This window comes from Saccoglossus kowalevskii, chromosome 4 (assembly GCF_978046115.1).
Source record: "Saccoglossus kowalevskii chromosome 4, keSacKowa6.1, whole genome shotgun sequence".
NCBI lineage: Eukaryota > Metazoa > Hemichordata > Enteropneusta > Harrimaniidae > Saccoglossus > Saccoglossus kowalevskii.
The window spans coordinates 17560967-17577577 of NC_140644.1; the positions used below are offsets into that span (position 1 = coordinate 17560967).

Consider the following 16611-nt stretch of genomic DNA (forward strand, 5'->3'; position numbering starts at 1 on the left):
CGCCCATTAATAATTACATAGTAAATATACTATAACAAGAATAATAAAATAAGTAATGAAGGTAAGGTAATAAGAATAATGATAAAATACAAATTAAAAAGTATGTTGGTTGAGTGAAAATCAGAAAATAGCTTAGAGCTCAGACTAGTAATACTAGTATTACTAGTCTGAGCTTAGAGCTAGTATAGTTTGATTTCCCGTCAATACTTGAACATAAGTTTGTTTGTTTTTTAATTTTTGCAATTTTTGTGAAAAAAAAGCATTTAATACTAAGGCATTATGCGTGACAAAACAATGGACAAATAAAGTAAATAAATTGGACAATTTTAAAGCGGGAGGGTTGTCACCTGCGCACACGCAGGAATTGAGTCCCAAGCGATGATAACAACACACGCTAAGAACGCAAAGGCTCATGGGTAAACGCTTGTTTGTAAACAATGACACGCGATGGCCACCTGACGCATGCGTAGGTGACGACTCCCCCGCTTTAATATTTGACAATAATATCGTGAATGATCTGCTGGCGAAATAGATCTTTTTCAAATAATTTAGACCCAATGATATTGCGACCTGGCCGACTGCAGTTCAGAACTGCTCAATGCGGAGGTTTCGCATTTGTTGTTGTCGAGTATTATGAGAATGGTCGAGGGCTTCGAAATGATCAGCATTGTATTGACTTATTGTGAACTAAATTGTGAGTGAGAGTGCTGGTTTGTTGTTTGTTCAGTTTGTAAATTCAAGTATATATTAGTTTTTTAAATACAGGTGTTAAACGGTTCAAAAAAGTGGAGAACATCATAGCAAGCACACTCGTTTTTGCGTAACAAAATCTGTATTTAAATGTGAGTGAAAGCAAGGCTGACGCTTGCACGACTTTTGGCCACGATTTTTGTCGTGGCAAGTCGTGCCATTTCGTTCGACTACTAGTTCACGAATAGTTCACGAATGCGTGCCCATCAGTGTCCACATTGACACGAACTGACACGACGAGTTCACGCATAGTTTACGCACTTCCCGCATTGGCACGACGAGTTTGCGCAATTTTAACGGTGTCGTGCCGAAATGGGCACGCCATATCAAAAGGGGACCTCCCCAACTCCAGGTCAAGGTGCCCTATTTTTGAAACACTTACGGACGACCATATAAATTGTCTCTTCGCTGGCGATCTCTTGAATGGAGAGCAGTGTCCAGGAAGCCTATATATACCCCTGCACCGACGCGAACGCCACTGTCGCAGAGTAGTCGTGAACTGCCCGTGAACTCGTCGTGAACTGTTCGTGCCATGCGCAAATTAACTGTCCGTGAAGTGCGTAAACTGATCGTGAACTGCTTATGCCATCAATGCGTGAAGTACACGTGGCCGTGGAAAGACACCAATTCGTAAATATGTCGTGAACTCGACGTGAGCTGTTCGTGAACTATTCGTGGCAGTTCGTGACAGTCGTGGCATGGCGCTCACTGCCACGCACTGGCACGCATTGTCCCGACGAGTTCACGGCGAGTTTACGAACAGTTTGCGCATAGTATACAACCCGGTCGCTAAATTTTGTCGTGACCAAAACTATGAATTTTTCAAAATTCTCATCCCGACATGGCACACAGTCACGACGGGTTTAGACGCACAGTTCACGCCATTTTACGACTAGTTGTGCCAGTGCGTGCCACAGAATCGTGCAAGTGTCAGCCTTGCTTAAAGCGGGGGAGTCGTCACCCGCGCACGCGTCACAAGGCCATAGCCAGGGGCGTCGATCCATTCTGAAAAGTGAGGGGGACACTTTTGTGTCCGCGTAAGCGGCCAATGTCCGCGCTTGCGCGAACAGGGGGGTGTCTGAGAAGGGGGGACTGCACTATGTTCCGACACTAATAAATACTAATAAATCACCTGGCTCAGATGGAATTCCTTCTGAGTTTTGGAAATTTGCATCTTTAGACATCTGTGATCTGTTGTACAGTCTATATAACAAAGTTTTTGATCAAGGGGTGTTTCCTATAGAATGGAGCAGGGGATTAATTTCCCCAGTGTACAAAAAGGGTTGCAGGGATGACCCAGCAAACTATGGAAGTATAATGCTTTTGAATACTATAAGTAAAGTACACACAAGTATTCTCAGTGATAGGTTAAGTAATTGATTGAATCGATATAATGAAATAATTGAGGAACAAAATGGATTTCAAAAAGGTAAATCAACTTTGAATAATATTTTTGTACTCTATACCCTTGTAGAAAAATATTTTACACTCTTGGGGTTAGATTCTATTGTGCCTTTATTGATTATGAAAAGGCATTTGATAGAGTACACCATTGTTCATTATTTTATAAGTTGTCAAAAATTGGGATTAAGGGGAAACTGTTTAAATCACTTTATTCTATGTATCAAAATATTAAGGCTGCTGTGAAAAACCCAAAGGGAGTTACTGAATTTTTCCATATTAATGTTGGGCTGCAGCAGGGTTCTGTTATATCACCTTTACTGTTTTGCTTTTACATAAATGACCTTAAGAGTGCCCTCCAACAAGGATAGGAATCAGTTGTGTATATAAATACTTTTAAACTTTTTTATTTGTTATATGCGGATGATTTGGTGTTGTTCAGCAGCACACCTGTTGGATTACAAAGATTACTTAATAACTTAGTGGATTATTTTCTAAAATGGAGACTGAATATTAATCTGAAAAAATCAAAAATAATTGTTTTCCGAAAAGGGGGTCGTCTGAAAAAATATGAAAAATGGTTTCTGAGGGGTAAAGAAATTGAAATTGTAGCAAAATATAATTATTTAGACATAGTTTTTTCGAGTTCGGGAAAATGGTTTCAAACACAGAAAGATATCTCGGAGCGAGCTAGAAAAGCACTATTTTGTTTGGAAAAAACCATTATGGGTTTGGGGGACTGCAGCCTGATCTTGCATGCAAAGTATTTGACTGTAAAATATTGCCAATTTTGTTATACGGTAGTTGTGTGTGGGGAATGCGGGGTGTAATAGCTGACATGGAAAAAGTACAAAATAAGTTTTGTAAATTTCTATTGAGAGTTAGTTTCAACGCTTCCAATGCTGCAGTAAGGGGTGAATTAGGAAGACACTCAGTTAGAGTCTATGTTAATATTGAAATGGTCAGATTTTGGCTGAAACTGATTCAAGAGGGCGGCTCAACTATTTTAAAGGAATGTTATAATTATCTATACCATAGAGCAGAAGGGGGGTCCAGGTACTGGGCTTTTGAGGTAAAACATATTTTATGTACATCTGGTTATGGACATGTATGGTATGAACAAAGAATTGATAATAACGAGATGTTCTTCAGTGAATTTAAAAGAAGATGTTTTGATATATCTAGACAGAATTGGTGTGCAGAAATTAATAAAAATGTAAAGCTTCAAACATATTGCATGTTTAAACAAGATTTAATATATGAAAGATATCTTGCTGCTATTTCGTTGGCTACTCCTATCTATTTATGTGCTATAACTAGACTTAGAATTTCCTGTCATCCTCTAGAAATTGAAAATGGTAGAACATTGGGTATTCCACGTGATCAAAGATTATGTCCATTTGGTTGCAGGGTCACAGAGGACGAATATCATTTCACTGTGGTTTGTCCAAAATATGAAGCACTTAGACAAAAATTCTTACCAAATCAGTGATTGCCAAAAATACAAAGGTTTCACACTATCTCTTTCCATTCCTATATTGTGTGTTTTCGGCCAACATTCCTCCACACGTTATACGTTTTCCTATCAATCTAAGACATTGATAGGTCTCAGAGAATTCCATGTTTAAAAAAATTAAACCACCACCCAGCTGTAGACCCTGTCTAATATCAATCTAAAACATCGAGAATTATCGGATATTTATCTGATAATTCAAATGTACAATAGGCTGGCTTCTTCTAATGCGAGGATATTGCACAAGTTTATACTACCTGCAAATTCGATGCATAATTCATCGTTCAAGGTTAAGGTCCATATTAGACAGATTTCCTTAAGGAAGTCAGAAAGCACTATTCTATTCTATTCGTCGTTGTTCCATTGCATTGTTCTGATATTCTACTTTATTCTGAAAATATTCCCATATGTTACACTCATAAATTACAGTTGGTATAATACACAATTTAAATACTTATCCTTATATCTGCCAAAACATGTATGCCCCGTATTTATACTTTACATTATTTCTTTGTCAATATCCTTCGTGTTCTGCAGATATATTATAAACTGCCTATTCGCTCCATTGTGCAGTCGTCGATTTTGTATTTTACGTTTGTGTAAATTACCCAAACTTCTTTGCTACATATGTTTAATTTACGTAAATTTAAGTAAATCTTAGGTCAGGCAACGTCTCGCCATCTATTTGAATTCCATTTTTATCTATATGTAATTCCTTGGCAGTGTAATAGAGTTCTCTTAAATAAATAAATAAATAAATAAATAAATAAATAAATAAATAAATAAATAAATAAATAAATAAATAAATAAATAAATAAATAAATAAATAAATAAATAAATAAATAAATAAATAAATAAATAAATAAATAAATAAATAAATAAATAAATAAATAAATAAATAAAATATTGAGAAAGCATAAAAAGACTTATTTTCAAATACATGAATATGTCATGACTAATTCATTTTATCATAGACAGGATTTGCCCAGAAAATGCCATTTGATGATTTTGAATAATATATAATAAAGTTATTGAATTCATAATGTCAATATACAATGGATTATACGATGTAATATCCAACGTAATACTTGTACGCTACACCAATATAACTTTAATTTGATATATAACATGATGGTGTTTGTCTGAGGTATTCCTATCTAATATGTGACAGGTTATTACGTAATTATATCTTTGTATAAGGTTGATCCCATAAAATTCCCTTTTTATTTGACGCTGTGTATAATTTTTTTAAAGCTAACATATTTACCCTGATTTTCGGGGGCAAAACGGCTCAGATTCTACAGCCAAAATTGCTAAAATTAATTCCCATGTTTCTGTCTATTTTATGGCATTTAAATTTGACAGCCTTGACTTAATTTTAATTGCATAGTCAGTATTCTGTAACTAGACTGATCGCGCTGAACAGAGAAAAAACATGTTGCTTTGTTCTACCATGGGGAGTGGTATTTATCCAATTTTGGCTTCCGATCACTAGCGTACATATTTCCATTGAAAATATGGCACATTATGACCGGCTCAGAATTTATTGGATGATCGTCGAACATAAAAGTACTAAACAATGTAATTTAGGTCTCCCCGAGTACAAGTTGTCAGGGACCCACATGAAGACTGCCAGGTACATAGTTTATTGTTGATCTGAACGTTTGGCAATAATTAAAAAAATTAATATTTTGCGTCTGAAGCTTGATAGGATACATCGCGCCTGAGAATATTGCCGACGATGATCACAAAAACACCTCCATGAAAGCCCATGGCCAGAAGAGTGGCAAGTATTATAATCCGGCATAGTTATTTTTTAATGTAAAGAAATGTAACATTGTGTTACAAAAGGTGAGCGTAGAATAATATTTGAAGAAGAATAATGATATTTTTTCTTATAGTAAAGAGATAAAAACGCAGTGAAATGTCAAAAACGTTTCTAAAATTTCGTAGGTGTCAGAACCTATTAGCATCTCAACATAGGGTTGTCGGAATATAGGAATGTCGGAACATAGGGGTGTCGGAATATAGGGATGTCGGAACATAGGGGTGTCGGAATATAGGGATGTCGGAACATAAGGGTGTCGGAATATAGGGATGTCGGAACATAGGGTTGTCGGAATATAGGAATGTCGGAACATAAGGGTGTCGGAATATAGAGATGTCGGAACATAGGGGTGTCGGAATATAGGGATGTCGGAACATAGGGTTGTCGGAATATAGGAATGTCGGAACATAAGGGTGTCGGAATATAGGGATGTCGGAACATAGGGGTGTCGGAATATAGGTGTGTAACCCCGAGGAGGGGTGTGCTCCCCTCAGAAAGTAGACATTTTTGAAAAATGCAACCAAAATGAAGTCATTTGGTGCATACTTGGTGATTTTCATTCTTGATCATTAAGAATACAGTACATGTACACAGAACCAAAGGCTTTACACAAACGCAGGCTTTGATATAAGCCTGTTATTGATATTTGGGTAAGTCTGGAAAATGCCATATGCATGGAAGTTGTTTGTGGATAAACAACTCAAGACTGTGGGTGGTAGTCTTATATTCAAATGTAATTACAAAACCAGCAAGCTGTCGGTGCGGTTAAGTGATTTTGTCTCGGAATGCTTAGAAATTTGGGAAGGGGAAACAAAACCCTATTTTGAGAATACGAATCAATGTATTTGGAATAATCAGGATATTTTGATAGGGGGTAACATGATTTTCTTTGAAGACTTTGAGCAAAAAGGGATAAGTAGAGTATCAGATCTCTTCAATGGAAATCTCCTGATACTTTGGCAAACTATTGGTCAAAACAATCTCTCTTTACTGCAGAAATTGAAATGAATTGGACTAGTATCAGCCATTCCTGACAAATTGGAAAACAAAACAAATGTATTTAATGGTATTTGTTTAAAAATATCAGACATCCCTACTCAACTAGATGCAATATCCCCTCAACATTTGAAAAAAGAAATGCGAGACAGAGCCTTCACTCCGCCGATTAGTGAAAACAAACTATGTGAGGAATTGAACATTAACACGTCCATACATTGGAAAAAATTATATAATCTCATGTTAAAAATGACTACTGATACAAAGACAAGAGAGTTTCAATTCAAAACTCTTCATAACATTTTGTATACGAATAAGAGACTATATAGAATCAACCCACATAAATATCCTAGCCCACTGTGCACCTTTTGCCAGAGCGAAGCAGAGACCTATGAGCATCTCTTCCATGACTGTAGATATACAATGTCCTTATGGAAGGATTTGCTGTTCTGGTGGGGCGGGTCTCTGAAACTGAGTTCACCTCTCAGCAGGCTTTGTATGATTTTATCAGACCCAGATGAAACATTATTGTTGAATTTTATTTGTCTTCTTGTTAGGGAACATGTATATTTTTCAAAAATGAATGGAGGAAAGCCCCAATTTAGAGGATTCTTGTCTTTCATTAAGCGAATATATACTTGTGAAAACTTTATCGCATAACGAAATGACAGGATGATACTACATTAATTTTAAAAAAATGGACTCCAATAATAGCATTTGTTAGATAAATTAATGGAAAAACAGAACACTACAGAAATGTAATTTTTTCAAATAAATCTGTACATGGAAAACAAACAAATGTAACCTTGGAATAAATGTACCCAAAAAAATTATATTAAAAAAAAAAAAAAAAAAAAAAGTCTGGAAAATGGAGGGGACAGTTGATATTGTGTCCCCCCACCCTCCATGTCCCCCCCCCCCATGATCGACGCCCCTGGCCATAGCGTGTCATTGTTTACTAACAAGCGTCTGCCCATTAGCGTTTTTAGCACGTGTTGTTATAGTCGCTTGGGACTCAATTCCCGCGCTTGCGCAGGCGACGACCCTCCCGCTTTAACTGTGGCATATTGTGTAAACAGAGATTGTCTTGTAAATCAGACGTTGTATCTCGGATAAGAGTAAGAAGCTTTTTCCAAACGATAATAGGTTTAAATTTGTGACTGTAACAGCTATTTTAATTTTGGCGTTATCAACATGAGCGAATGGTTATGCAAATTAGCCATTATCCCCACTTGTATTTTACTCATCGATGTACTGATATAGATCAGTTCCGAACAATATGTACGGAACCATTCCGTCGCTAGAGGGCGGGATTCACGGGAACGGTGATAGGGCCTTCGTTTCCTTAGTTTGGTAAAGACCTTCTCACGTAGAATCACATTCTAGGTTAACCTTACACTGATTCATAATGCGCCAAACCTGTTAGATAAGAAATAAATTTAACTGAGTTGACATTTTAATGAAAAATAGTCCAGGACCTTTTCTTTTTCTAAGCAAAACATTGCACTCATGGTGGACAATTGTTGCATGAACTGTAATTTATTTATTTTATTAGACTTAGACGGTTTGTTATTCGTTTTTAGAGTTTTTGTCACTCGGTATAATAATGTGAGGTTATTACGAGGACAGTATGCCGTCGCATCGACCTTCGTCGCGCGTCGGTCGATACTGCTGCTGTACTGTCTTCGTGCATATTTTGAGGTATATTCGTAATAACCTTATTATTATACATCTTTTCCGTCCGAGCATACATTATGGGAATGCCGAAATCCAAAAAGTTTAGAACAGAATCAGCGATGTTTTTTGTGTTGAGTCCGGTCAAACCCTGGTGGCAGCCATGTTTTTTTTTATTATTAGAGCACGCTTACGCGCGTAATCATTCCATATTTGGAATTCGCATTTCTTTATATGGTAGGATGAAAATATCACGTAAAATATCGCAAAATTACGACACGCTGTAACTTAGGCGTTACGGTGTATTCATTAACAGTGTTCATTCTGATTTGCAATAATAAATTACTAGTGTTCTTTGACTCGCAAAACATAATTTGACTGGGTTTGTCCTTTTAAATTAAATTAAGCAGTAGTTTGTTCACAAATGTTAAAGTTAACAATCTTAGTAAGTAATCAAAGGAGCCTGGGTTTCACGAACATGGATAAATTGTATATATCGCCATCTGTCGTCGAGTGAGTGTATTTTATCTAAATCGCTAAAAGTATGTTTGTGCACTTCCGCCCTCAATGAACACAACTGCTTTTCCAGTCGTTTGTGGTTTAAACAACTTTTGTTACAGAGAAGTAACAATTAGATACATAACAATACACAGTCGGGGACTACCACTTGATCGCAAATATATATATATTCTCGGGCGGAGTAAGTCACGAAACGTTCTACGTACCGCTGTACCCACAGTCAGCTGGCGCACACGTGATAATAAAATAAATACGATATTTACTACATGGGGCCGCCATCTTGAATGACGCATAAAACTAAATAAGAGACAAGTTGTGAAACGCGTTTTTCAGATTCCTACAAATCAGGACAAAATACCAATCTTTCACAAAAATACGGTCCGTTGGGGTTATATTAAGTCAACCGATAACAAAATTCGGCCTAATTCGTCGTTTTTGTGTGGAAAAATCCCTTGCATACGAACACCTTTATTCTGTTCTAAATATTGAATGGGTTTACTTGAAAATTGACGTAGCGAGGTAAGTTTATTATCTTTTTAGAAAGAGGGCGTGCTGTTTCAATAGTGCGTGCTGTTTCAACAGGAACCCAATTAAATGTAACTTGGCGTTCATTGCGGTTCGCTAACAGGGGATGACAACAAAAGGTACCTCGAGCTCGTTCAAAGAAGCACACTCTTCAAGCATGGGGGATTATGTAGATTACAAACCATGATGACTGACGTCGATACGTACAAGCAGTAGATTGAAATGGACACAATGTTACAATTAACTCTGAATGGGGGCTAAATTATACAAGCATCGCGTTTTTTTGAAAACCTGCGAGTTTAATCACCACGGTTGTTGTTAATTTCACTTTGGCGTAGGTTGTGTGTAATGCACCCTTTCATATCACGTCGCCACGGTGTTCGTGTACTATTCCATTGCCGGGTAGGTTGCCAAAAGGGTTCTACATACGTCAATGTGCTCTTTCGCCACACGGGGTCATTGTATTCGGAAATGGACTGCTATTTGTGTGGCATTGAATCAAAACACGTTTTATATTAGACCAACGTTCTTGTTGTTTTTTTTCCCTAGAAATTCTTATTACCTTTAACGTATTTTTGTATTTGGAAACAATATCAAAAACCTTGCGATTTTTTTCATTGAAATTACAATATGTAAAACCATTTATTTTCAGTGTTTTAAGTTGACGAATTTTACAGGGAAACAATGAGCGTAGTAGCAATCACTGAATGATGAATTCACAGTAGCAACATGTCAGTGAAATACGGTTGTGAGAAAAGTCAAGAGAATTGATTTCGTTTTTGTTGATTGCTTCACCACATATACAACGCTCCACTTCATAGTATTTCTAGTATTGTCCGTTAGATCCACCCGTTAATTTAGAACTTTGTGTCTGTTTTTACATCACTTCATTAGCCATTATTCTCAATAACAGTCGAGAATCGTGAGGCAAAGCTAAGCCCGGATAAACTGGTATTCATTTGGGGAAGGGGTCAATGTGGCCGAGTGGATAGTGTGCTATGTTTTTTTTAGTCGTCACTCACGAGTGCGAAATTCTTTAACTCTAAAACGTATTTTTTTAAACAATGAAAGTCACACTGATATTTGAAAGATATTTGTATTGCTGTCGCCTATGTGGAATACATATCGGAGTCGGTAGACTAATTGCAATAACATGTTTATATTTTCACGAATTAACAACCAATGCATGGAAATCAAGATACCATCTGTGTTTGATATCTGTGAAAATACACATGTGTTATGTTATGTTAATCCAAACCATTAAAGCGCGGTAGTCGTCGCGCTGCGCATGTGTGAGATTTATTCCTACATTTTTCCCAACTGATTAAAATCCGATGTAGGTATAGACTCTTTTTTTAATTTCCATATTTTATATATTAATATTTTTGTTTAATGTTGACTATTTTTGTTGTTGTCTTACTTTATTCAGTTGTTTTATATAGTATCCAGGCCGTTCTTAATGTTTAAGTTTTCAAGACGGCGATCGGGGTACAATATAAAAAAAGAATAACGGCAAGTAAAAACTAGACATAATTAAACACAACTACTAAGTAAAATACGGAAATTAAAAAAAAATGAACATATACCTACATCGGATTTTAATCAGCTTGTTTCTATCTGCAAAAAAAAAAATCAAACGTGCACTTCGCCAACCACCACTTAATGCAAATCGTGTTCGGATTGGCTATAAAATAATATTGACTTTGTTCAGTTGTGGGAATATATCTGAAACATTGTTAATTGTTCGAGATGAATTGTACGGATTACGATGACATTGGAAGCATTAGTTACTATGGCTGAGTATATCGTAAGCCTATCGCGATTCCGTCGGCCCCGGATGAAGTTCAAGTGGGTGTCATATGTCTTATTTTATTGCAAGTCCCATAAAACTTTAGGTCATTAATACTAAAAAAAAAAATATTTACTGCGCGTGATATCTTGACAGTACACAGAGATTTCAAAGAGCGCCTATAATCTACATATGAGAGCGAGACTCTCATATATGCATAATCTTGCACAAACCCGGGGCACTGAGAGTAAATTAATGCGCGGCTAGATTTCTCATCAAATCATTGCCCATAAGTGTGTGAAGAAGGTCGTGACTAAGATTGTCTTCGAAGCATTACAAATCTGTGCGACTTATTGGACCGGATTAGACGATGGTCACATCTAGTCCATTAGTCAGTAGATCCCCCATGACGTCACGCACATGTCACAGGGATATCCGTGCATTGCTTCTTTAAAATATATAAACAGCTTGGCTTTAGTTGCCGTCGCAATGACTTTGTAAAGTTTAGAGATGCTCCCTCGATAATAAGATAAACGACTCCATCTTGTTGTTGCGACAATGAGAGGCTACCGTGAAGAGTTGATAAAATTACAATTACACGAGGTTGCCAGGGCAACCTCCAACCATCTTCCACACTAATCAGTCTTCGCGGCCTCGTTCTGGGTTTCAATGAATATATAACTGTCTGTGGCTTGATTTGATTTCGTTTTGAAAGCAGTTCCATGACTACAAATGAAATTAGCACACGTAAACACGTTCATGCGTATACCGTGACCATCATACTAGTTAAATATTCGCCCATTCAAGAACGTAAAATGTAAATTATTACTCCAAACACACAAACACTAGACGCACAAGAGGAATAGAATTTCTTATTTTTATTTTCTTCCTCGTGTTATTGTACTAATGATATCTTGCGCTATAGCATATACCCTTCAAATTACGTAGAAATATACATTTAGATAATCTAAAACTCCCCAGACTGTTACACGTTCCCTCTTTGTTGTGTTCAAAACCCTTCAAACCACAACAGACATATTCCTGCCAAAAAAAAATGGCCCGTGCTTCCGTCCGACGCTTGATACTAAAATAGAAGAATCTTGTGAGTGTTTTCTTTTAAATGTCCAACTTATTTGCAGTTTGGATAAGAAATACGACTCGCTGTTTTTAACGTTTTCACCCCCAAGTCATAAACCATTTCTGTTGACGATAACACTGTATAAAAATGGGTTTGTGCCGTGACGATATGTACATGACAACATACTTTGATCAATGTGACTGTGTGCGTCTTATCGTTTGGCAAGGTATTGTACACACATACAGTTAAATTACTTCAAGAAAAATACAAAAAAATTAAGGTGTAAATAAATATCCATATAAATAAAAAAAATGTCAGATGAGCTACAAATTATATTATTAATAAAACGACGAAGTAACATGGCAGACTATTCGATCTCGTCGGTGATAATCGGCGCCCCCGTTACCCACAATGCACACCGTTCACGTGAGACTGACTCACTTGTTTTGTTAGAAAATAACATTTCCGCTGATTTTAGACTTTGGGTTAAGGTATAATTGAATGACGAAAATAAACCAAACCAGCATTTTTTTTCCCATGTTTTCACAGTATCACGAAAAATTACGAAAAATGAGAAAAAAACTACAGCCAATAGTTGTTTTTCTACACAATAAAATAAACATTGTTTGACGCTTCGCCATTATTTCGTAAAACATGTTTGCCAAGCCGGAATTCTACGAGAACCACCGAATACAACCGAATTAATCTACCGCATGTCACGTGTCGAAAAATGTGTAGGATCACAGTTAAATATGAATGTGCTCAAATTATATGATGTTGATATGTTCATGTGCATTAAACCACGTCTCCATAATAAGATTGCCTCGAGGGATTTTTTTTATGTTTTTTTTTTTTTTTTATTATTATTATTGGCTGGTACTCTATTTCACTCCCTGAACTACGTATTTATTAATAGTTGTTTATGTCCAGAACGTGCCACATTTTTATACATAGTGCAAAAAATGGTTGTTACAAATCTCTTGTAATAATACTTAATCCAAAATACTCTACATTTTTTTTCGTTGGAAATATAATGCAAAAGTAAATGACTGCCATCAAGTCAGATAGATTGGCCAAAAACAAATTGAATTTAACCCCAATTACTACTTGTCGTTTCATTCATATCGATTCAGCCATCCTGTAACGTTCATTTTAAATCACAGTACAATTGTAAAGCATAGCAACTGAGAATCATAGCCGATTTCCACTTAACTATTTTAATTAGTTTGTCAACGGGAATTAGTATGCCTTTGTTTTGTTTTTTTGTCTTCAAAATAACAGCATTCCACTGACTTGTTCATCCTGTCATGCGTTCAGCTCAGTGAGAAATACGACCACGTGATCAGAGCCTCGTTAATTTCTTATTGTTTTGTGGGTCATTCGTCCCTCTCTGGTCATATCCTGGGTTATTTTCAATCATAATGGACCTTCTTATCATGAACTGGCATACTACCTTTGTTCTAAAAATGAGTGTTAAACTAACTCAAAGCTGGAATGCCAGGCTACCAATCACACTGGGATATGTTGATCACGACGTTGATTGGATGATAAATGTAGCACGCTGCTAATTTGAATATGCTGATTTTTCGAGCGACGAATGAAAGTTGTCACAAGGACAATAGTGCGACCACCCCATTCTTGGAATACATTTACATGGATAATGAGTGAAATATACATTATATGATGAATATTATAGAGAAGGACGAACGACCAAGGAAATAAGAGAAGGGTAACCAGGCTAACATTGATCTATGGGCGTGATTTAGTTTGATATGTTTCAATACTTTCATTTCAATCCATGCAGTCACGGTTGTTTTTATGTGACATGCGTATCACTTGTAAAATGATGTTTGTACAAATTCACACGCGTTTTGCACACATCAAGTAAACGATAAGATAAAGATAAATTTGTAAAAAGTCAAATTATTACACTGATAATAAGGATACACGCACACGGTGCTTGTTGACAAACTTGAAAGCCCCTCGGGTAAGCGTTAAGTGCAAGAAGGACGTCGTTCAACGCCGGTGACTTCGCGGCCCAGAATTAAATAGTACAAATTTTAACCAAAACAAAACAAAACACATAGAAATGAAGTACATTTGTTGGTTTGCAATCACACGAACATTGCCAATGTATGTCAGTTGGCACCAATGCTGATTGCTTTAAAATTACATGTAATATTAAATTGCGTCACCGGTGTTCGACGATATCCTCCTTTGTCAAACTGCAGTACTTACTCAAAGGGCTTGGCGGTTAGTCGCGACAATCCCCTGTGAGAACACGGGCAAAACGACAAGGGAATGTTCAGTGATATTAGCACACATAGTACATTAGTTGTGCCAGCACGTACAAATGGACACCTACTGACGTCAATAAAAAAGAATTTACATATTATCCCGAGGCGCCAAAATTGCATACATTTGATAGGAACTGTCTATAGCAATCGCCCTGACTTTTCAGGTCGACTGTATTTATTCGCGGTTCAACTCGCGAATTTTGTTTAGATAATATTAAATTGTGCTGCCTACTGAACAGTTCTTTAACATTTACATAATGTAGTACGTTGTTTTCTAAACGATTAACCTTCAATGCGCAAGTATTACCACGCATTACGTCACAGTGAAGACCTACCCATATATGGTGAGCCGTTTCATATCAAGGCAAGTCACGTCGCGCGCGGGCGGGTGAAGTATCCATTAAAATAATGTTAACACTTTCCCGGGAAGTAATAATAAAGCTGCCCGTTTAAAACTACAATGTTATTTCAGTCATTTTGGGCATTTGTCTCTATTGAATATGTCCACCACTTGAAGCAGTGCCACCGAAACTAGCGCTTAGCGGCCCAAGATCGTCTTCGATCTTAAGACTGCGCATCTTCTTCTCCAGCTTCGTCAGTCGCTGTTTCATTTTCATCTGAGCGTTGCTGTACTCATTGACCAAGCGTGTGAACTTCGCTTGCAAGTTGTCAATGGCAGTCTCCAGCATTTGGATCTTCTCCTCTTGTTCGACCTCCTCTTTGGACATCCCGCCCCTCTTGGCAGCTTCTTCGTCAATGAGGCCATCTTTCATAAGAATATGAGCCCCCCTTTCTTCAAGGATTCGTTTGGCATCCGGATACTCCTTCAATGCGTCGAGAAGATCGTCTTTTGATAAACAAAACAGATCAGAATAGCCAACACTTCGAACGTTGGCAGTCCTGCGGTTCCCCGATAAGCTACCCGGTACATTCAATATGCTAATTTCACCAAAATAGCTACCGTCACTCAAGGTAGCATATATAGTTCTACCGTCTTCCCCAACCACGCTAAGTTTTCCTGTTTTTACTATGTACATCTCCCGCCCAATATCACCCTTTCGGCATATGTAATCTCCCGGGCTGAACACTTGCGGGCGCAGTTTTAACACTAGTTCCACCAACAAGCCCGGATCACAGTCTTTAAATATTGTTACTCTTTTCAAAGTATCCAGATGCACGTGAATGGCAATCTCTGCTCTAAGTTTATCTGGGAGTGTCTTCAATATAACTTCCTCATCAAGTGTCTTTTGATTCGACCACAAGTAGTCAAACCACTTTATAACTCTCTGCTCCAAATCCTTGCTCACTTTTCTAAAATGCATATATTGTTTTATTCCATCCATGCGGTTCTGAAATTCCGACTTGGTTGCGTTCATGTTACTGATCATGGTACCCACATTACCGACGATGGTGGCGAATATCAAAACTCCCACCAAGAAATCAAAGATGACGAACGCGTATTCCACATCCATCACCGGAGCGGGCGTTTCACCAATGGTGGTCAATGTCAAAGTCGACCAGTACAGACTGTACACATATTTCCTGGTCAGACTGTTATGTGGCGGTATTGTATTGTTCGGATACACCCATGTATCGCTTCCAAAGCCAATGCTGGCTGATATAGCGTAGAATATGCAGGCGTTCCAGTGTATGATGATCATAATGTACAAGACAAGATTCGTTATCCTTAGCAAATTTGGGAAGTTGCTCCGCGTCTCTGTGCGATCAAAAAATTCCAACGCGCGCGGCGCCCTTAGTAGGCGATTGAAACGCAACCAGGGCGAGTTCACGCCTTTCCATATGTAGAAAACGTCCGTGGGTATGATTGAAATCACATCTAATTTAAATATTGTCGTTTTGAAATAGTTCTTGCGAAGTTTCTTCGTCTCGTGAACGAGTAACCCACTTTCAAGGTAACCTGCAAGAAAACGATATTACATAATATATTAGGCATCGCTGTAAACATACTGTGTGTTTGTTCGTTCGTTTGTTTTTTCAAAAATAAATATAACAAAATAAACATAGGTAAAATATGATATAGATGTTCGCCAATGTGGAGTTTTTTTTTCTGATTTTCAGTTTTTATTTAAAAAATGTATAGACCTCTAAACAATTCCGAGTCTAGTAACGCGGTGAATCTTTGGAAATTACAATGACGTGTTCGTAATGTGTGCTTTAGAATCAAACTAACCGTGTAATATGCCGTCCTTATGAAAACATCATTACCGGACATCATGATCT

The 16611-nt window shown here is 37.3% G+C and overlaps 1 protein-coding gene across 2 annotated transcripts in view; it reads right to left on the reverse strand.

Annotated features, from left to right (window-relative positions):
• Window positions 1-11858: 11858 nt before the first annotated feature.
• LOC100366798 (cyclic nucleotide-gated channel alpha-3-like) overlaps window positions 11859-16611 on the reverse strand; it is a 36460-nt gene continuing 31707 nt past the window's right edge. For both annotated transcript variants that reach the window (XM_085497880.1, XM_085497881.1), the window contains one exon: window positions 11859-16288. In XM_085497880.1, coding sequence (XP_085354006.1) covers window positions 14862-16288 — 1427 coding nt within the window. In that variant the 3' untranslated portion in view covers window positions 11859-14861. The remainder of the gene's footprint in view (window positions 16289-16611) is intronic.